A 23,331-nucleotide genomic window follows, 5' to 3' on the forward strand; every position below is an offset into this window, starting at 1 on the left:
GCCTCTGCCAGTGCTGGGATTAAAGGTGTGTACCACCAGGCCTGGCCCTATTTTTCAACTTTTTAACTTTTTTTTTTCCTTCGGTGCATTAGAGCTAACCCAGGGCTTTAGGCCTGTTAGGCAAAGGCTCTACCACTGATCAACATCTATAGCTTTTGACTTAATTTTGATGCCTGTGAAGATTTTTGTGACATCTTGGTCAGCTATTTGACTACTATGTTGAAATAAAGCTCATATTAATTAATTTTGTTTTCATTTTCTTAGCTACCGACACCGTAGAACAGAGCAAGAGGAAGATGAAGAACTATTAACAGAAAGCTCCAAAGCAACCAATGTTTGCACTCGATTTGAAGACTCTCCATCATGTATGTTAAATATATCAATTACTTGATTTTTAAAAGATCCTCCTTTGAGACAGTCCTTGGTTAATGTTTAAATTTACTTATGATTTGTAAAGGGGAATTCTTAGTAATCCTGGGTATTTACTGGCTGTGGATAAGTTAGAGTTTTTTTATTTTATATATTTTTTTAATTTTAACTTTTACAAAAACTTTATTGAGAATTTCATACATGCATATAAGGTGTTTTGATCAAATCCATGCCCACTCCCTCCCTTCCAGCACCTCCCAAATCTCCCCATCACTTTTTTCTTTTTTTTTTTTCTTCTTAATTTATTTTTATGGGGCTTTTGGGTACTCTTTAACATTCCCCCCTCTGAAGAGGTAACTCTAAAATCTTTTAAGGATTAGATATAAGCTCCCAAATACTTTAGTTTTTGTTTTGTTTTGAATTTTATTTTTATGTGTATGTGTATATTGCCTGCATGTAGGTAAGTGCACTTGTGTCATGCAGTGTCTGTGGAGGACAAAAGAGACTGTTGGATCTTGTGGAACTGGAGTTATGGACAGTTGTTAGCTGCCATGTGGGTGCTGGGTTTGAACCTGGGTCTTCTGCAAGAACAGCCAGTGTTCACTACCGCTTAACCATCTCCAGCCCAGTTTTTTGTGCTTTTTTTTTCTTTTTGATTTGAGATAATGCATTGGCTAGAGTTATAGGTTAGTGGTAGAGTGCTTGCCTAGTATCTGCAAAGTGTTGGGTTTGACCCCTAGAACCAAGAAATGAGAGGATACTACATAATAGTGGGGCTATATTTCAAAGGAATATAAAAATGCCATTGAATTTATTAATGGTTCTAAGGTGTGTGTAAAACTGGGATTGATTTTTTTGCCTCCTCTTATCTCAGATAAAACTAATTTATAAAGAGAAAAAGTTATGAAAAAATTGCTTATTTGTTGATGTTTCACATTGTTATTTTTGCGAAATATGTTAGTGGTTTTCCAAAAGAAAACATCTTGATTTTTTGATGCCATTAGAGACTCATAGTCTTTATTAATGCTTCACTTTTTTTTCCCCTCTCTGAGCTTGATGAGTAGTTTGTTTGAACACTTAGATAATAGAAATTCGTTGGAATCATATGTGGTTAGGTGGTCGGCAGTCCACTTAACACACTTCCACTTTTTTCCCCACTTAGTTTACAGAGCATCCAATTTCCATTTCTTTTCAAGTTAAGCTAGACTAGACCAGAGCCAAATGTATGTATGACCTAAGGGTGGAAAGGAACTTTGGATTCTTTCTCACATTCCTTCATTGTAAACAGTGTACCTTTTCATCCTTAAGCTGTGGTTTTTTGCAGAGTAAAATAAGTAGTTGGTTTATACTGAAAGAAGCATGTCTTTATATAAGATTTATCAGGAAAATCTTAAGAAGTAGAAGAAATAGAGAGTAGATACACTAAAAGAATTACCCATCTTAATTCCTACTTTCAATAGGAGGAAAATAAATATCTTCAGAGAACTATTAGACCTTTATGAAGGATGAAAACACTGGTTAAAAACTACAGTTGTGGGACTGGAGAGGTGGCTCAGCAGTTAAGAGCATTGACTGCTCTTACAGAGGACCCAGGTTCGATTCCCAGCACCCACATGGAGGTTAACAACCATCCGCCCATAACTCCAGTTCCAGGGGAATTCAACGCCTTCTGACCTCCCTGGGCATTGCATGACAGGGGTGCACTTACACATGCAGGCTATGCACTTATATGCAATAAAAAAACAAAAAACCCCTACAATTTTAATAACATTTCAAAAAGAGGTAAAGAGACCAAAGAATCTCTTAAGTTCAGCATGTGGGTAACATAAGAATTGAATGATTTGGATGAGGACTTTGATACCCGTAGTCACAGCTCCTGCGCTCAGGGTTATCATCCATATCATTCTGCCCCTGCTCCAGATCTCATCAGCTACTACTTTAAACTTGAGAATTCTCATATTACCAAGAAACTTGTAGAGGAGAGAGCCAGTAGGTACCTGTAGGTCCTGATTAAACATTGTATCAGATGAAAGGGCTCTGTCTTATATTTCTTGTCTTTGTAATTTTTTTTTTTTTTTTGGTGATTGTTCTTTTGTTTTTAGATGTAAAATGGGGTAAATTGAGGGATTATCAGGTCCGAGGATTGAATTGGCTCATCTCTCTGTATGAAAATGGCATCAATGGTATCCTTGCAGATGAAATGGTATGTATTTGGTAGTTTATTTAATTTTTTTTTTTTTTTTTATCTTCCTGAGACGGGGTCTCCCTGTAAGCCACAGCTGGCCTGGAACTCACTGTGTAGACCAGGCTGGCCTTGAACTCAGGGAGATCCACCTGTCTCTGCCTCCCAGGTGCTGAGATTAAAGGCATGCTCTACCACGCTCGGCTAGTTTGTTTTCTTTAAGACTATGTTTTGTAATTTAAGATTTTTTTTTTTTTTTTTTACATTAAGTTTGTAGAAGAGAATAATAGTTTAATTGATTAGCAATTAATTTTCTCTCCAAGTGCTGTAAGCAGCTTGTTTTAGTTGTGTAAGTGACCTTTTCATTTGTGAGGAACTACCGTCTATGAAAGTAAAGGATTTTAAAATAATATATTTTTGAGACTATTTTTATAATATAATTTGGCTATTTCTCTCTTTTGAAAGTAACTTTGCACAGTTCATTTCATCAAACATTGTATCTTTTGTTTGCTACTTAGTAGTGAAAGGATTTCTTCTTAGAATAGTGTTAAGAGACTTAAACTGATTGGAGAAAGTATGGAGTCAAAAGAAATGTATTTCACTTGTCCTTCTGGTTGGTTGCATTGGGAAAATCACATTTTCCTGGCCTCAGAGAAGGGCTGTTGATTCCTTCCTTAAGGACTTGTGAAGATTATGTGACCTAATACTATAAGCTTATATACATACAAACAAAGTTCTTGTCATATGCTCTCTTAAACATAGCATTTCTTTTAAATGTTCTGTATATGTTGAGAGGTATAAATACGGAAACCTGTTTTTCATTTATGATTTTGATGAACTTTTTCAGGGTTTGGGAAAGACTCTTCAAACTATTTCTCTCCTTGGGTACATGAAGCACTATAGAAACATTCCTGGTCCTCATATGGTTTTGGTTCCCAAGTCTACATTGCACAACTGGATGAGTGAATTCAAGAGATGGGTACCAACACTTAGATCTGTTTGTTTGATAGGAGATAAAGAACAAAGAGTAAGTTTTTAAACCATTACAGTTTTGATATTAAAGGAACTTATATGTAGGGTTAGGGTTAGAGATAGCAGGAGGAGGGATTTAAAACAAGATCTTAAAAATACTAGGAATTTATAAATGTAGTATTTTTTTTTAAAAAAAGGTTTTGAATATGTGAGGTTGTTAGAAATTTAAGGGACCAGGTTTCTAGATTAGTGCGTAGACTAAAGATGAATTGAGTCAATTACAGGAATTTGGTGAACTATTATAGTATCTACCCAAAATAAGTTAGTATGTTGATTTCTTAACCACATCTTTTGGGGAAGAAGTCATGGAAATAATAGCATTAAGAATATAGAATGTAGATTTTGAAATTGGAGCTAATGGATTACATTCATTGATTAAATGACTCTATACTAAATAATTTTGTTTTCCCTTATCTATCTGTGCTGAGTTGTGTTTTTTTGTTTTTTGTTTTTTGTTTTTTTTCTCCCTGAATAGTTTGGGTATTTTAAGTTACTAAGTTATTTTTTATTCTGGGAATGCAACTACTTCACTATTTTTTGCTTTCATATCTTTAGACATGAGAATAATAACATTGTGTTGGTACATATAAAACTCTAAAAGTAATGACTGTTTGCTAATAGCTGTCTCTTAGTTGTCTTCCTTTTTTTACAAATCCTGTTTCCTAAGAATTTCAAGACCTAGTAGAATTATTGAAGACATTTTTAAGAAGATATTAAATTTTGTGCTGATTTACTTTTTAAACTTCATTAAATTAAAACTGAGATTAAAATGACTAATGAAGTTATTTTAGTGGTAGGACAGCTAGTTTTAAATACTTCTTTAATAATAGCTACTCTAGTTAATATCACTTCCTTTTCTGCATTAGATTAATTGTCATTGAATTTAATGTATAGTTGAATTCTGAATTATGTAATTTTTTCTTTTGCTACACAGGCTGCTTTTGTCAGGGATGTTTTATTGCCAGGAGAATGGGATGTGTGTGTAACCTCTTATGAAATGCTTATTAAAGAGAAGTCTGTGTTCAAAAAATTTAACTGGAGATACTTAGTCATAGATGAGGCTCACAGGATAAAAAATGAAAAATCCAAGGTAAATTGATTTTTATATATGAGCTTTTTTTGTGTGTCTTTGAGAACTTGATCAGTATTGAGAATGTTCTAATGATGGAGTTTGGTTCTTTCAGTTGTCAGAAATAGTGAGGGAATTCAAGACTACAAATCGACTATTACTAACTGGGACGCCACTTCAGAACAACTTGCATGAGCTTTGGTCACTTCTTAATTTTTTGTTACCAGATGTATTTAATTCAGCTGATGTAAGTATTTCTAACTTTCTTGTAAATAATATTTTGTTTACTGCCTTATATTTTAATAATAGCACTGTTTGAGATAATCTTTTTTATACTTATGTACTATCCTTAAACTGCTAAGTTGACTTTGGTATTCTGAGAATTTACTTTGATCCTTTGGTTTAATTTCATTTCAAATCATTGTTTTCTCTATCTTGAATGGTATATTCTTAGTCCTATTCAGTGACCATGGTTTAACTTTTCTTCAGAGGTTTCAGGTTGACCACTTAACTTTTAAGCATTCTTAAGTAAATTTGTATATTTCCTGTCTGTTTTAAGGTTCAGAGATAGCCTTCAGGTGTTAGGGAGTCTGTTTTATCTTTTGTAAAATTTCCTTTCCTATTGCTGTGATAAAATACCCAGACAAAAGCAACTTAAAGGAAGATGTTTATTTTGGCTCACAGTTCAAGGGTGCAGACTGATAAGTTGGCAGGAGCTTGAAGTAGCTGATCACACCATGTCCACAGAACATAGTGTGGTGAATGCATCCTGTTGCTCAGCTTGCTTTCTCCATTCTGTATAGTATAGTTCAGTATCCCCTACCCAGAGAAGACTGTAATTGAGATGGGTCTTCATATCATTTGATGTAATGAAAGTAATCTCTCACAGGCACACACACAGACCCATTTTCCTGGTGATTCTGGATTGTCAAGTTGATAATTAACAGTAATCATCACACCTGTTTTTTTACATTTGTTGCAATAAAAAGAAAGTAGTCTTTACCTCTGCAGATTATTACATAATAGAAATACATGATGGTAGTAGTAAACTGTTAGTCTTACCAAGGAAACTAATTTATGTATCAGTAGTCTGGGCTGTTAGTAATTACAATTTTTTGCTGAATGAGGGTTCAGTTTTGAACCTTTGTTCCCACACCTGGAGGAGTATAGAGAGCTTTGTGGAGATCCATGTTAATATATTTATACAAAGAAGTTCTACAAAGATATTAATTTTAGTTTGTTGTATTAAAGATTCTTTTAAAAAAGATTTGCTTTAAAAATACATTCAGATTTGAGAGTTAAGTATGTTGGTGTTTTAGAGATAATTTCAAGATAATTTGTTCTCATTAGGTTAACACTTATTTAATAACATTTTAAAGCTTTGTTTTATAGCAGTACTTTTAAGAAACTCAAAAACAAAGCAATTTTGAGCCAGGCCTGGGCATGGTGGTGCACACCTTTAGTCCCAGCACTGGGGAGGCAAAGGTAGAGGCATTTTGCTGTTCAAAGCCAGCCTGGAATGAGCTACTACATAGCAAATTCCAGGCCTGTTGGGGCTACATAGTAAGACCCTGCCCCCCCTTCAAAGCAACACCCCCAAAAGCAAATTTATAATACTTTCAGTATGTATGATAAGAAAATTCTCTATTCAAATCTTACCTAAATAGTAATGAAGTGTTTAAAATCTGTCTTATGTTAATTAAAATGGGTACTTCTCTGCAAATCTTGTATTGAGTATTATAATTGCTTCTATAAAACTTGCTTTCAGACTTCATTGTGAATCTTACTGTCTTATTTTTGAGAAAGATTTTTAGAAAGTAATAGGATTCCTAAACTCCTTGTCCTAAACTTAATCAGTAAAAATGATACATGAAAACAAGTGCTTGAACTAAATTGATTTGTGTGAATCACAACTCAAATTCTAGAAATCATTTTACATTTGGTACTATAGGACATTGATGGATAATACTGTTTCTGACCTTAAGATATTTTTTATTAATTTAGGACTTTGATTCCTGGTTTGATACAAACAACTGCCTTGGGGATCAAAAGTTAGTTGAGAGGCTTCATATGGTATGTATTGTATGTAGTATTGTTTAAACATATTTCCAATGGGGGAAAATACTTAGATTATTTTCCTTGTAGCAAAAGCATAATACAGAATCATATCTATTTGAATTGATGATCAGCTGTTTAAAATGGCATTAGGGAGGGGATGTTCGATGGATTTATTGTTAGAACCTAGGATACAGTTTTAATTGAGTGAAGAAAAAAGAAATCTCTTAGAATTAAAAAAGGTATAGTGTTGTGCTGGAAAGATGGCCTAGTGGTTAAGAGCACTAGTTGCTTTTACAGAGGATCCAGGTTCAATTCCCAGTACCCACATGACATCCAACAACCATCCTAACTCCAATTCCAGAGGATCCAACGCTCTTTTTTTGACCTCTGTGGGCATTGTACAACACAGGTACTTGCAAAGCAATATACTCATAAAATAAAAATAATAAAAAATATATTTTTTAAAAGGTACAGTGTTGGATAAAAGAATTACTTTATGACCCATGTAGACAACTTTTTAAAGCTTAGTTTCATTTAAATTACATAACTGAATCTAACAAGTTGATTTCTGAAAGAACTAATGACTCATCTTGTTTTAAATATAGCAACTAATCCCATATTGTGAGTTGAGTTGATACAGTTTTTGCTTTAATGTATAGCTCAGTTCCTTCCTATTAAAGTTGGTAAGTAGAGGCGGAAACTCTTGGTCATCAGACTCAAGCAAGACATTGTAATCCTGCTGTTGAAGTCCCTTCATGACTTTTCAACATTTATTGATGTTTTGACCTGGATAATACTTTGGGGCTAGGAAGAGGAGAAACTTACTTTGTATTATGGTATGTTTAACAATGTCCCTAACACTTTTTTTTACCTATCGCCAGTAATAATTTGCCTTCAGTTGTGACAATAAAAATGTCTAAACATGGCAAATGTTCCTTGGGAGGTAAAATCATACCCTGTTCCCCTTCCTTCTGTCCTAATCTTTTCAACATATTCTAGCTTCTGTTTCACTTCCTTATATATTTTCTGAAAACATTCTGCTAATTTCACTTAATCTTTGCTCAATTGTTTCTGTTATATCTAGAATACCTTTTTCCTAATTTCTTATCTACCTAGCTTAAGACTTAGTGATACCTACCTTTGTTCATCTATCTTTATTGAATATCCAGGCTGAGGCTAGTCTAGAAACTCTTGTATGTTCATTTCATGTTTAGTAATTTGAACATTCTGACATTATAGAACTTTCCACAGGGGAGCCAAAGTGTTTTCCTTGCTGCACTCAAAAGACAAAGGCAAGAAACATGTCTTACATTTATATGCCTTGTATAGTGCCTGGCTTTAGTGGGCATTTTTCTGCCTTTTCTTCCTCTTGTCCCTCTGCCATTTCTCCCCCTTCTTCTGTTTTGTGGAGACAGGGTCTGCTATGTAGCACTGGTCCTTGGACTAGGTAATCTCCTGCCACAGCCTCCCAGGTGCTGGGATTACAGATGTAAAACCACTGTGCCCAGATGGTTTTTAATTTTCTAAAATTTATTCATTTTATGTGTATTGCCTGCATGTGTGTAAGTGCACTTGTGCTGTTCAGTGCTCATGGAGGTCAGAAAAGGGCATCGGATTCCCCTGGAACTGGAGTTACGGACAGTTGTTTGCTGCCATGTGGGTGCTAGGACTTGAACCCAGGTCCTCTGTAAGAGCAGCCAGTGCTCTTAACCACTGAGCCATCTTTTCAGCTCCCCCAGATGACTTTTTTAAATATGTAAAATAATTTTAAAACACTTGAAAAATCTTGTGTATTGAGATTTTTTACATATCTGAAAGAAATGGTACTCTAGAAACCTTTAATTTAGGTAGCATTTAAGCATTCCATTTGGATTTTCTATTCAGAGGATTGAAAGTGTCACTGGAGTGTTGATAAAAATCTTGGGGATGGAAAATGAGGGAGAGGAATTTGATTTTTTTTTTTTTCCCCTTGCCTTTTTTTTAACCTTCGGTTCATGACTTTCTTTTTTAAACAAATATCTAGGTTCATAAAGCAAACTAAAGCCCTCTCTGTAGCTGAGTCAAGTAGTTTCAGCATCCTTGTTAATATTGCTCACTGTAGTTTGAAAATGCTTTGCCAAGTCAAGGTAGAAGAGAGCTGGTATTCGCTATTTTGTCCTGCTCTTTAAGTCTGAAATCCCATATGATAGTGCATATGGTCCTGTGAAGAAAAGATTTAGAAGTCAGCCTGGGAGGTTGGTCAGATGGCAGATGGTCAGCCTTATACCAGGTGCTTTCAAAGGCCTGGTGACCTGAATTCAATTCCTGGAACCCAGATGAAATGGAAAGAGACCTGACTCCACCAGGATTGTCTTCTGACGTGCACATGTGTGCTTTAGCACATGCACCATGCCATGTACACATATACACGGAAATAGTAACAAATTTTTAAAAAGTCAGCCTGAGTATACTTAAGAATGAGGTAATACTTCCTTGGTTTATCAGTTATCAAGTGCTTCAAAATCCTGGCCTCTCATTCTCAATAAATTCTATCTTAATAGCTTATATTTTAATAATTTTAGAGTTTATGGTTGGTCTGGTATTTTTTTTGTTTGTTTGTTTGTTTTGTTTTTGTTTTGTTTTCTGCCTTTACCTGGGTTTGTCTAGCTGCATTTAGCTGGGCAGCTCTAGGGCAGAGACGGTGGGACTAAAGGTCTTCAGTCAGTTGTCTTGGCTGTTGCTGGTGATTGATTAAGCCTAGACTAGCTTCCTCATATGGCACAGTCAGACAAATGTTGCAAATTGTTTTTATCACCAATTTAAAATTTGTTTTGTGATAAAGTTAGTATTTTTATAATCCAGTAAAACTAGTACAAAGAAGGTACAGTTTATTTTAGTTTCATAGGTGCATAAAAACAGTTTTATGAAAATGAAGGAACTTAATTACTTGGTGAAAAAGATGGGTATCAATCACAAATCTGTTGAATGAAAAACACAATTATAGTGGGTAGAGTCCATTGTATAAAATAAAAAGTAACAGGTGACGGGCTGGAGAGATGGCTCAGTGGTTTAAATCTGGCTACTTTTGCAGCAGACCAGGATTCAGTTCCCAGTGCCTACTTGGGGGCTAATAGCTGTCAGTAACACCAATTCTGGGGATCTGACACTATCTTCTGGTCTCTGTGAGCATTGCACATAGGGATGCATTTACATACATGCAAGTGGAACACACCCATAAAAATAAATTTAAAAAAATTTCAAAAATAACACAAAACTGATCCTGTGTTATTTTAAAAGGTAAGGATTTTGTTTACATTTAGGGAGAAAAGAACAGATAGTGTTTAGGAGGGCACAAAAAGGAATTCTAGGATGTTCTGATTATTTAGCAATGATTACATGGATATGTTGACTTGTTGAAGACTTAACTGAGCTGTACACTCAAGGTTTGTATATTTGCCCTATGGACTGCTTCTGAAATGGGCAGTAGCTCTAAAAGTTACCTATAAACAGCTTCTAGTGCCATTTCTTAAGCAGTATTGGACAGTGTGTGTGTGTAGGTAAGTAATTTAAATTAGCATGAATTAACAATGTTGAAAATGTTTTAAAAACATTTTTTAGTGTGAGTGAGACTATAGCAGTACACACACACTTACAATACAGGATAAATTGTTACCCTTCAGAAATACAGAAGTAATAAATGATGTATTTGGAACAGAGCAGTCTTAAAAATCACTTTGGGGCTGGAGAGATTGCCCAGTGGTTAAAACACTGGCTGTTCTTGCAGAAGACCCGGGTTTGAATCCCAGTACCCACATGGCAGCTAACTAACAACTGTTCATAATTCCGGTTCCAGGAGATCTGGCAGCCTCCTCTGTCCTCCTCGGGCATTGTACAACATGGATGCACTTACCTACGTGCAGGCAGTACACTCATACACACAAAATATAATAAATAAAATTTTTAAAAAAATGTTTAAAAAAATCACTTTGTAGTGAAGTAAAGAAATTTCCATATGTTTAGCAGGGAATTTTAAGATTTTGAAATAATACCAATATTATAGACAAGGTTATCTCTTTTTTCCTTTGACCTTTCTAAGGTTTTGCGTCCATTCCTCCTTCGTCGAATTAAAGCAGATGTTGAAAAGAGTTTGCCTCCAAAGAAGGAAGTGAAAATCTATGTGGGTCTCAGCAAAATGCAAAGGGAATGGTATGTGTTCTGAGATGTTCAGTAATACTGTTTTTCCTTCATTTTCTTATGTGTAATGTTTTATTTTTCTGATTTGTGGCTATGAAATTTCTTTTTGCTGTACTGAAGTCAGATTGTCTAGGGCTAGAAATGTCTGGGGCTTGTCTCTTCACAGACCTCATAACTGCCTGTAATTCAGCTCCAGGGAATAGGTTACCCTCTTTTGGCCTCTGGAGGTGTCTGCACTCAGGTGTATATACACTCAGAGGCATACGTATTCATAATTAAAACAGACAACTTAATCTGGGACTGGAAGAAATGGCTCAGTGGTTAAGAGTGTGTATTGCCTTTGCAGAAGACTTGTTGATTCCCAGCTCCCATGTCAGGTGGTTTATAACCACGTGTAACTCCAGCTCCAGAGGACTTATATAGACTCTGCAGGCACCTACACTCATTCTATCCCATACATAATTAAGAAAATAAATCTAAGAAAAGTTGTTTTTTCAAGTGATCTAGGACTTGCTCTTCAAGTTTATAATAGTAAACCTTCAATGTACTGTGTGACAGATTCAGAATGAAAACGTAGTAAGTTACGACTTTAAATCCAGAATTTGTGGCATTCAGTTTATCAAGTATATGAAGTTATCTATTTGAGTTTTTTTTATGTTGTTACTGTTTTATATTTTTAACGAAATGATGACATACATGGTTGGTTAACTGGTGTTTCATAAATACTGGCCTATGAATTTTTGCCAGCCTCTGATGAGTTTTAGATTGCAGAGATAATAAAACGTGACTGCAACTGCAATGCCCATTAAAAGATGGCAAAAGGCTGTTGGCACCCTAAATGGGCTTGCAGTATGGTTTCTGCTGCTTGGGAATATTCTGGTGGTGGGTATTCTTCTCCCACTTTAGTTTGGACAGATGATAAAAAGTTGAGGTTTAATATAACTTAGTCATTCTAATATTGAGCAACATGCTTCTGGTAATTTCACTCAATATTCTCTTAAAAATGAGGTCATTTTGCTGAGCAGTCATGAAAGCTAATGTACAGAATTAAGCAAGTTTCATTTTTTAAAAAATGGCTGGGGCTCAGGATTTAGTTCAATTGAGAGTATCTGCCTAGCATGCACAAAACCCTGAATTCAATCTTTATCACCACATAAACTGGGTATGAGAGTGTTGGGCATGATGGTTCATACTTGTAATCACAGCATTTGAGAGGTGGAGGCAGGAGATCAAGAATTCAAGATCATCTGGGCCTGTTTATCAATTTGAGACCAGCCCTAGATACTGTTTGGGGAAAAAAATGTATATATTAAAACTTAGCTGATTTCTTTTAGTCCATAAAGCTACATTTATTTATTTGATGCTAGTCTGTGCTAATATTTTTGTTTTATGTGTATGAATGTATTGCCTGCATGTATGTAAGTGCACCCGTGTCATGCAATGCCTGTGGAGTTCAGAAGAGGGCGTCACTTCCCCTGGAACTAGAGTATGGACAGTTATTAGCCTCCATGTGGGTGCTGGGAATCAGATCCACTCCTCTGCAAAAGCAGCCAGTGCTCTTAACCACTGAGCCATCTTTCTAGCCCCTCGATACTAAAATTTTAGATAAGCAAGAATAAAATGTGTTTTTGTGAAATGACAGTGATAGTGCACGGTAGCTAGTTTTAAATACAGAGCAAAATTAAAAAGTTGAAAAATGTATTTTAAAAATGTTGTATTCATTTTTATTTTATGTGTATGAGTGTTTTGTCTGCATGGGTATATGTCCACCAGGTGTGTGCAATGCCACAGAGGCCAGAAGAGGGCATCAGATTCCCTAGAACTGGACTTATAATGGTTGTTAGGCACCATGTGGATTCTGGCAATTGAACTTGGGTTCTTTTCAAGAGCAGCTAGAACTCTAAACCACTGAACCATCTCTCTAACCCTGAAAATGTCTTTATCAAGGTTATTTTATGTTTGGGATTTGTGTTTGTGTGCTTGTACTGCTATGTGCATGTGAAGGTCAGAGAACAACTTGTGGGGGTTGGTTCTCTCTACCATTTGGAAATGTTCTGAGGATGAAACTCAGGCTGTCCTGTTTTGGTGGCAGATTCATTTACTGACTGAGCCATCTTATTGCCCCTATCTTTTAAAAAAAATTTTAAGCTTTATGGATGTGTACAATCTGAGAAGATAGAAACTACTGTCTTTGATTTGCTTTGTTGAGACAGGATCTCACTGTGTAGTCTTGCCTGCCCTGGAATTCACTATGTAGACCAGGCTGGCTTCGAACTCACCTATCTCTGCCTCCTGAGTGCAGGGATTAAAGGTGTGTGCCACTATACCCAGCTTTTTAAAAAATTTTATTCTTTTATATTTTACAGTTTCACACATGTATATAATGTACTTTATTATACTCCCACCCCCTCCTTATCCTTCCTTATTCCACCTTCTCTCCCACTCAACCCTTCTCACCATGATTTTTATTTTTTCATTTTTCATTTGGTAGAAAACATGTTGAATTAACAGTACAAAGTGACTGTGGGAAAAGATACTGTTACTTTAGAATATTATATAAGAATAGTGTTCAAGGAATGGCAATAAATATCCACCCCATCTTGACGATACCATATTTTTGCATTATATTTGCAAGGAAAAGGATACAAAATATGCTGTACAGACTTGGGAATGTTATATGGAAAAAGCTCTACTGTAAAAGGTGGATAGTTGGGGTTACAGGGAGAGCCTTCTCAAAAATCAAAATGAAATAAAAATATCCAAAAAAGAACACTGGGCAATAAGAAAAACAAAAGATTATAGATGGTAAATTCTTAGCCATAACTTGAGTTGATGGTAGACCAGCTACGTGGTATGTGGCAAATCCATGCATCATTAAATGATGGAATATATTCTGAGAAATGCATTTTGTGTGTGTGTGTGTGTGCGTGTGTGTGTGCATGTGTGCATGTGTGCATGTGCAAACATGCAAAACTTGCTTAATATGCGTTGTACCTACTTAACACTCCTAGGTCATTGGAAGCACATTCTAGATACAGTATTTTATAAATCGTTCTTTATATATATTTTATGGTTTAGATGGGGGTGAGGATTAAATGTGTAAAATGTCAGGTATCGGTCCGGGAACATTTGAACCCTCTTAACATACTTTTCTTCTCAATAGGTATACTCGGATATTAATGAAGGATATAGATATATTGAACTCGGCAGGGAAGATGGACAAAATGAGGTTATTGAACATTCTGATGCAGTTGAGGAAATGCTGCAATCATCCATATCTCTTCGATGGAGCTGAACCTGGTCCACCTTACACAACAGATATGCATCTAGTTACCAACAGTGGCAAAATGGTGGTATTAGACAAGTTACTCCCTAAATTAAAAGAACAAGGTATTACTGGTGTTAAATTGTAAAGTAATGAAAAATTTAGAAATTCTAAATTAAAATGAAGAAAACAATACTTTGAAATGTCTGTCCTCACACTTCCTAAAGTTGGAGTACTAAAGTTGAGTACTGGACGTTAAAAAACATGCTCCCTTGACCCTAATTTTAGACCTTAACTTTCATAGAACTTGATAAAGTTTTGGTTTTTTTTTTTTGGTCTCCCTTTAGCCACAGTTGACTTGCTATGTAGGCCAGGCTGACCTCAATCTCATAGAGATCCGTCTGCCTCTGCCTCCTGCGTGGTGGAATTAAAGACTTGTGGCACCAGCCCAATTCATTATGTAGCCTTTAAAGATAAGAAATGTCAGTACTAAAAGAAAAACAGATTTCATAATACCAGGAATGCAATGAGCTTTCATATTTTTCCATTTGTGTTTGTAGGTATGATTTTCATAGGAAAGACAATTTGTACCAGTAGATGAATTTTCTTGATACTTACGGCCAAGAAACAGTGTTGTAGTTGATAGTAAATTGGTTTACTTTTTCCTTCTTATAATTTTTTGTGGAACTAAATTTCTACAATACTCTTCCTGTAAAGCTGAATAAGTAAAGAAATTGAATTGTTGGGGAGAATAGGTACTTGTAGGACTACTAAATAATAATGAAAATTACATTAAATTTGGAAAGGAAAATGGAGATTGGAGCATCCTTACACATTTGAGTATAAGACTCTTGTAACAGATTGTCAGCTTTCGCTTCTGAGATAGGATCAGACCATATTGTTTTTTAAAAATGATATTCTACTGAAGTAACTGCTAGTTAACTTGGAAGAGGAAAGCAAGATAATTTGAATCATGGTGGGTAAGTGAAGGACTTCCATTGTAAACATGATGTACACATTTGTTTTGAGTTAGAATATGTGTTCATAATTAGACTGAAACTAGGAAGTATTGGGTAATTGTATTGGGGGAGTATATAGGGTTGTGTTTAAGAAAGAGTTAAGTAGTGGAAGACCAATTTTAAATATGTTTGAGGTAGCACACTAAATCAGTCTCCTAAACCAGACACAGTAACCATTTTGTTTTCTTTGGTGTATTGGATCACTCTTCTCTTGGTTGTGCTATGATGGAAGACAGGTAGGGAATGACTGATGAGAGTATTTAGTAATGTCGTTTGTAATCTGTCTTTAAATTTTTAAATTTTTCTGCTTTAGAAACTTCTGATAATGTGATATTTATGTATGTTCATCAGGTTCAAGAGTACTCATCTTTAGTCAGATGACAAGGGTATTAGACATTTTGGAAGATTACTGCATGTGGAGAAACTATGAGTACTGCAGGTTGGATGGGCAGACACCTCATGATGAGAGACAAGTAAGTAAAGAGGGAAGACTTTAAGAAGCAGATAAAATAATTTATTTTTTACCATTCCCTGTCCTGTATCAAGCTAGTATATCTTTGGATTGTATTGTTTTAGAATGTTTGACTTTAAAAAAGTATTAATTGCTGAGCATGGTAGCATAGGCCTTTAATCCTAGCACTTGGGAGGCAGAGGCAGGCGAATCTCTCTTCAAGGTCAGCCTGGTCTACATAGCGAGTTCAGGCCAGCTGGGGCTATAGGGAGATCCTGTCTCAAAAAGCCAAAAAGCCAAAAAAAAAAAAAAAAAAACCCAAACCAAAGAACAACAATTTAATTTATTTTGAGATAGGGTCTCATTTATCCCAGGCTGGTCTTGACTTCACTATGTCATTGAGGATGACCTTGAGCCTCTGATCCTTCAATCTCCACTTATGTGCTGGGATTATAGGCATGTGCTGCCATGTAGATAAAATAATTTTCTAAGTCAAGTGTAATGGTGCACCTTGAAAAGCTGCAGTATGAGCAAATGTTTGCACCCACACTGGGCACTATAATATTTCATTCCACAAAACAACACAACAAAATACAGCAAAATTCTAACATCTTTTTTTTGGTACCCATAGGACTCCATCAATGCATACAATGAACCAAACAGCACAAAGTTTGTCTTCATGTTAAGCACGCGTGCTGGTGGTCTTGGCATCAATCTTGCTACAGCTGATGTAGTAATTTTATATGATTCAGATTGGAATCCCCAAGTCGATCTTCAGGCTATGGTAAGAGGTAACAAATAATACATTTTGTGCTTAGTAGGTATCTTAGGTAGGATGCTGATTCTGTAAACATCCATATTTAACATAGTAGAATTTCTTTCTTAATTCTTAATTTATTTTTTACCATTATTTATTTGGAGTGTGTGCCAGTCAGTGCACATGTGCCATGGTGTGTATGGTAGGTCATAGGACAACTTAGGGGAATTTGTTCTCTGCTTCACCTGTGGTTTTCAAAGGGTTGAACTCAAGTCATCAGGCTTTGGTAGTAAATGCCTTTTTACCTGCTCAACCATTTCCCCAGCCTAGAATTTTCTTTATATATACATTATCAAAATTTTTTAATGTTTTTATTTATAAACACATTAAAAATTTTTGATAATTTCATATCTGTATATAGTGTATTTTTATCATCTCCAGTCCCCACTCCACCCTCTATCTCTTGGATATCCCCCCAGACACATCCATCCCCCTCTCTTATGGCCTTTATATCTTTTTTTTTTAATTACCTACTGAGTCCAATTAATGCTGCTTGGATATGCATGGGTATGTGGCCATCCACTGGGGCATGGGCAACCTACCCATGGCTATTCCCAAAGAATGAAGATTCATTCTTCCTTCATCCTTGCTGGAATTTCGACCTACTTGATCTTCTATAGGTAACCATAGCTGCTGTGAGTTCATATGTACAGTGTCCATGTCATGTCCAAGAGACAGCATTTCCTATTATTCCTTCCCATTCTCCAACCCTTAGATTCTTTGTTCCACTTCTTGATGCTTCTTGGGCTGTTGGAGTGGGGGTTGAAAAGATGTCCTATTTAGGGCAAATCACTCACCAGCACTTGCAGAATTTTATTTTATTTTATTTTATTTTTTTGTGGCCTGATAACTTAGCCAAGCTATTTTGAGCATCCCAATTCATAAGTATAGATGTGTCTTGGGAGGAAAGGGAAATCAGTCTGGCAAGCAGCTAGCTTAACTGCCTCTTGAGAAGCCTAAAATCTTTACCTGTTTTGGGAGTGTCTGGCCAAATCAGGAAGTTAATTCTTAGGTTGAGAAAATTCATGATCCACAGACTAATGTGAAATGTACAGAATCTATTAACTTGATTCTTGATATTGGTATTCGTAAATGCAACTTTGAACTATTTGCATTGGTTATGTTCATCCTGTACTCCTTGTAAGGGAGACTAAGGAAAATTGATAAATTACTAGAAATAAGTTGTTTTGTTGGAGGGATGTGACTTGTGAATTTACCAGAGGGTAAACAGAAAATAGCATTCAAACTAATTTGATTGAATTTAGTTAATGGGGAAATATTTAAATAGGATTTTTATATCATTTATGAGGGACATTTTTTCATGTCATTTATTTTCTTAAATGAAAATTAAGAGTTTATTAATTTGAAGTAGAAAAAATTTGAAACTACAATTTTATCCATTGGCTAGAGTCATATGTGTGGTAGCATTCATGTGATGGTGTCACAGAATAAGCAAAATAATGAATTCCTCTTCCAATAACTAATTTGATTAAATTTGAGAATTTAAGAAATACTAATGTAATATGAATCCATATTGATTATAGGTGTTAATGTATGTTTTTGTAGTGGCGGATGCTTTAATCCTAATACTTGGAGGCGGAGGCAGGCAAATATCTGATTTCTAGGCCAGCCTGTCCAGGGCTGCATAGTGAGACTTGGTTTCAGTAATTAAATAGATAGATAAAATCTTAAAAAAGAAAAAGAAGAAAGTAAGATAAAGCATTAAACTTTTTTGTAGTTAATGAATAGTTTGCTTCTTAAGTGTACATGTCTATATATTATTTGACTGTTAAATTGCATTCAGAATAACATAGTCATCCAATTCACTTAGGACCGAGCACATAGAATTGGGCAAACGAAAACCGTCAGAGTGTTCCGCTTCATAACAGATAACACTGTAGAAGAGAGAATAGTAGAACGTGCTGAGATGAAACTCAGACTGGACTCAATAGTCATTCAACAAGGTGAGGCATAAACTTTCATTAACTAAGATGGATTTACACTCTTTCTGTAGGATACTTTATGAGGGAAGAATTTTATTATTAAATTTGGAGGTAAGCTAACAGCCAACAAAGATGGCTCCTAGTTCAGATATATTAAACTTTAGTTGTGTTATTAAGGAAATGAATTTTGAGCTAAGGTAAGATGACTTTACTATTAGTCAGCAGTTTTCTACCTGAGCCTCATATACTGTGAAAATAAAAGTAATGATTAAATTTTTTTTAAGGATTAAATGACATAATAAAATTTTGACATTCAGCATGGCACATATATTAGAGCTGTGGTGATTGTGATTTTATAAGCATTGGGGGATACTAAAGAATGGAAAATCAAAGTTGGTATTATTTTACTTTTTTCTCATCTGGAATTGTTTTACCGAACACCCCCCACATGGCAGGCAGTGTTTTTGCTTCTGTGACTAAGTTAACAAGTGGACCAAATAGTCTACTTGCAGGGAGCTTTGAATTTAGTGGCAAGGAGACTGAATAGATAGGTACCTAAATAGGACTAGAGAATGAGTGGAACTTTATTTGGGTCAATTGAAGGAAACTTGAGGTTCTCATGCCAGATCAGCATTTAAGAAAGATAAAACTTTGAAAAAGTCTGTATTTTTGAAAACTGAGGGGCTAGATTCCTGACAGTTGAAGGTTGTCATCAATTTATCAATGTTGAGTTTCTTCTATGACTAAATTTTCAAAAACTTTTAATTCTTCAGATCTAGACATTTCCTTTAAATTCAACTACAATGAAGGTTTTTTTTGTTTTGTTTTGTTTTTTGTATCTCAGTTTTCTAAGAAAAAGATGACTGGGTAGGATTAGCAATAGCATCCTTCACCTGAAAGCTTTTATCTTTTTAATGCTTAGATATGTTAAACTTTGTCAGAGTCTTTCAGTATCTCAAAATACTCTGCCTCTCAAAAAATATTTCATCGAACCAGTATATATTATGCAAAAGCTCATAGTACGTAAGCCTTAGAAATACTTAAAAATCTATCCAACTGAAAATGTAAAATTGAATGTGAACAGTTGTAAATTAATAGTAAACTGAATGAAAGTAAAGCTGTAAGGTATTGGCTTTAACATTTTAAGTTTGCAATAGTAAAAGTTTACAGTAAAAAGTCTGATTATTATCATAAAACACAATCTCTTTTTCAGGGAGGCTTGTAGATCAGAACCTGAACAAAATTGGGAAAGACGAAATGCTTCAAATGATTCGTCATGGGGCCACACATGTATTTGCTTCAAAAGAAAGTGAAATCACTGATGAGGATATTGATGGTATTTTAGAAAGAGGTGCAAAGAAGGTGAGATGCATATCAAATGATCATTTTCATTAATAGAAATGTTTTAGACCAAAATTGCTGGAAAGAATACTTGTTTTGTGAATTACCTTTTTTCTATAAAAGTTTCTTTTTAAAGGATTATTATTTTATTTTCTGTTGATGAGTGTTTTGCCTGCTTAAGAAAATACTTGTTTTGTGAATTATCTTTTTTCTGTAAAAGCAAGTTTTTTTTTTTAAAGATGTGTTATTTTTGTTTTATGTGTATTAGTATTTAGACTGCATGTAAGTGCACCATATGCATGCAGTACCAGCAGAGGCTAGAGGAAGTTATTAAGATTCCCTGGAATTGTGAACTACCATATGGATCCTGGGACTCCAACCTAGGTCCCCTGCAAGAGCAGTACTTACTTTTAACCCCTGATTCATCTCTCTGGCCCTCCAGAACAACTTTCTGTGTACTGTAAAGTCTAATTTATTTTGACTACAGATTTTAAGCTTATTTTGTTCTCAATTAGTATTTTTTTTTTTTTAATCTAGACTGCAGAGATGAATGAAAAACTCTCTAAGATGGGTGAAAGCTCACTTAGAAACTTTACTATGGACACAGAGTCCAGTGTTTATAACTTTGAAGGAGAAGACTACAGAGAAAAACAAAAGGTATTTCAAAATGAAGTTTTATGGAAAACATGGAACCTTGTATTAGTTGTAAAGCTTTTGCAAGTTTATTCCCATCTTAGTTTTTTTTTTATTATGTAAGTGGCTTTTTTAACTTGTAAGTTCTAAGTGTGTGTGTCTGTGTTGTGTTTGTGTGAGAGTTTTACATAGCTTGGGTTGGCCTCAAATTTGTTAGAGCTGAGGTTGGCCTCAAACTCCTGGTTATTCTGCCTCCACGTCCCTTGTGCTGGGATTACAGGTGTGTGCCATATGTCTAGCTAAAGTTTATGCAATGAAGTTTGTTGTATGCTGTTAAATGGTCAGGTATTCTTGTGTGTGGTAACTAATTTGGGATATTTGAGGGAAAAATAACTGGCAATGAAAAGATCACAGGCTGTTTTTATAAAATTGAATTGGTTGGTCACTTAAAAGGAAAAAATTTATTTCATTAAAAATTATAGAAATTGGAAAATGCTCTAAAGAAGAAAGAGAAATCTGTGTAGTTTTCCTTCTTGGTATTTAGGCATAACTATATTCTCAGAAGTTTTTCTAGGATGACTGAATCTCTGTTTTTTTCCTAGTTTGGGTTGTAGACTATATTCCTGTAGAATTTTATCCCCTTCATTCAACAGAATTACTCACTGAGCAAGACATACTGAATGTTTGTGCTGTTTACTAGACACTATTAATACTGCATTAATTACATAGTATAAGAAGTAGAAGTAGCCCGTTTACCTTTAGAGAGTTTATAGTCTGGGATTTTGTCAGTATCCTTCTTTTTAAAAAAAATATTTATTATTTTTATTTTATGTGTATGCATGTATTGCATGTAGGTAAGTGCACTCGTGTCGTCAGAAGAGGCTGTCAGATCCCCTAGAACTGGAGTTACGGACAGTTGTTAGCTGCCATGTGGGTGATGGGATTCGAACCCAGGTCTTCTGCAAGGACAGTCAGTGTTCTTAACTGCTGAGCCATCTCTCCAGCCCTAGGCGATCCAGTATCCTTTTAAATACTAGCATCACTGTAAATGAAATTTGTTGCTGTATTTAATGATGTCAGTGATTTGAATTATTTCTCACATCCTAGATTGCATTCACAGAGTGGATTGAACCACCTAAACGAGAAAGAAAAGCCAACTATGCAGTTGATGCGTATTTCAGGGAAGCTCTTCGTGTTAGTGAACCTAAAGCACCCAAGGTAAGTTGACATAACACAGAAATATCTAAATATATTGTGAATGGAAATTGCTTTTTCTTATATCTTGTAACAAAGTAAGATTGAGAATTACGCTTTATGTGATTTGCTTTTTTTTAAAGGTCATTTTTATTAAAGATGTATTCTATTCCTTGGAAAATTGGCTGTTATAGATTAAGAAATTAATAGGGATAGTTTTGTTTTAATGGACGTAATGTATTTTTTCCTTAGGCTCCTCGACCTCCAAAACAACCCAATGTTCAGGATTTCCAGTTCTTTCCCCCACGTTTATTTGAGTTACTGGAAAAAGAAATTCTGTACTACAGAAAAACTATTGGGTACAAGGTAATTGAAATTCTTCCCTTTTTGTCCTTTTATGTCAGAAACCATAAGGGTAAAAACTAATATTTCTTCACCTAATTTGAGTCTAGTAGAAAAGGCTTATTTGCTATATCATAGTTACAATATGTCTTAGTGTATGAACTTTCTTTTTATTGAAAAAAATCATGGCTAACACTTTTTTTTTAATGTAATATGTATTGGAAATCAGAATCTTTTTTTTCCTGTGGGTATATTGAAAATTATGAAATGTGAGTTCATTAAGAATATGTCTATCACATGCTCTTTAAAATTTGTCAGTTGATAGCATAGGAAAATATCTTGTAGGTACCTCGGAGTCCTGACCTACCTAATGCTGCACAGGCACAGAAAGAAGAGCAGCTTAAAATTGATGAAGCAGAGCCTCTTAATGACGAGGAATTAGAGGAAAAAGAGAAGCTTCTCACACAGGTACAATGTTTGATTAAGGCAAAATTAGTTTATTTTCTGAAGAACTATTTTAGGTATGTTGAAGCATATGTAGAACAAGTTTCTGCTTTCAAAGAGCCAATAGTGTAGCCTATGTAGAACACTTCTGTAGCATGTATGATGTGCTTAGTGCTATTTTCAAAGGTTTAGATAAAGATGGTAATGCATGAATGCTCCATTTTAATTATCATTAGTAGTTAAGGTTAAAGATACATACTTGATAGAATGGGTATCCTTTTAAACACATTACTTTCAGTGTTGCCAGTGTTCTGTCAGTCTTTCACACAAGTTATTCTCAATTACAAATTTCTGTTTAAAAAGTTTTTTTTCATTACAGAAATTATTTTCATTGTATATATTCATTGTACATGGTTATGTTACATAAGGATACTTCCACACAGGTATACATTGTCTGTTATGACATTCTCTCCCATACCTATCTCACCCTCCTCTTCTCTCCTCTTAGTCCCCCCTTTTCCCCTAGTTTCCCTTCCATGTTTATGTTCTATATGCAGACAATTTTACGTATTTATATAGAAGCAACAAATGAGAGAAAACATTTATCCGAGGCTGTTCTTGCAGAAGACCAAGGTTCAAATCTCAGCACCCATATGGCAGCTAACAACTATCTGTAACTCTAGTTCCAGGGGATTGGCAGCCTCTTCTGTCCTCTGCGGGCATTGTATGACATGGGTTACACTTACTTACATTCAGGCAGTACACATATACACATAAAAATAATACTGTTTTAAAAAAAGAATTATTGTTGCAATAAACATTGATGTGCAAATGTCTGTGATAAATTGACTTGGATTCCTTTGATAAGCACTCAGGAGTGTTCTAGCTGGGTCATATGGAAAATATATTTTGTGTTTTGAAGAACTGCCATACTGACTTCCATAATGGCCGGATGTTTCTTGACCGTTTATATTCATCTTCTGCAACCTGTCTACTCAC

The 23,331-nt window shown here is 35.1% G+C and overlaps 1 protein-coding gene across 1 annotated transcript in view; it reads left to right on the forward strand.

Annotated features, from left to right (window-relative positions):
- Window positions 1–23,331, forward strand: part of Smarca5 (SWI/SNF related, matrix associated, actin dependent regulator of chromatin, subfamily a, member 5) — a 37,061-nt gene that overhangs the window by 8,365 nt on the left and 5,365 nt on the right. Inside the window, exons 4-19 of the mRNA XM_008843447.3 lie at window positions 265–365; window positions 2,472–2,572; window positions 3,399–3,578; window positions 4,518–4,673; window positions 4,768–4,899; window positions 6,657–6,725; window positions 10,786–10,895; window positions 14,047–14,273; window positions 15,519–15,640; window positions 16,250–16,402; window positions 18,267–18,399; window positions 19,592–19,740; window positions 20,257–20,376; window positions 21,460–21,570; window positions 21,799–21,912; window positions 22,234–22,356. Of these exons, the coding sequence (XP_008841669.1) occupies window positions 265–365; window positions 2,472–2,572; window positions 3,399–3,578; window positions 4,518–4,673; window positions 4,768–4,899; window positions 6,657–6,725; window positions 10,786–10,895; window positions 14,047–14,273; window positions 15,519–15,640; window positions 16,250–16,402; window positions 18,267–18,399; window positions 19,592–19,740; window positions 20,257–20,376; window positions 21,460–21,570; window positions 21,799–21,912; window positions 22,234–22,356 (2,101 nt within the window). The remainder of the gene's footprint in view (window positions 1–264; window positions 366–2,471; window positions 2,573–3,398; window positions 3,579–4,517; window positions 4,674–4,767; window positions 4,900–6,656; window positions 6,726–10,785; window positions 10,896–14,046; window positions 14,274–15,518; window positions 15,641–16,249; window positions 16,403–18,266; window positions 18,400–19,591; window positions 19,741–20,256; window positions 20,377–21,459; window positions 21,571–21,798; window positions 21,913–22,233; window positions 22,357–23,331) is intronic.

Source organism: Nannospalax galili, unplaced genomic scaffold (assembly GCF_000622305.1).
Source record: "Nannospalax galili isolate Female #2095 unplaced genomic scaffold, S.galili_v1.0 scaffold359, whole genome shotgun sequence".
Lineage (NCBI taxonomy): Eukaryota > Metazoa > Chordata > Mammalia > Rodentia > Spalacidae > Nannospalax > Nannospalax galili.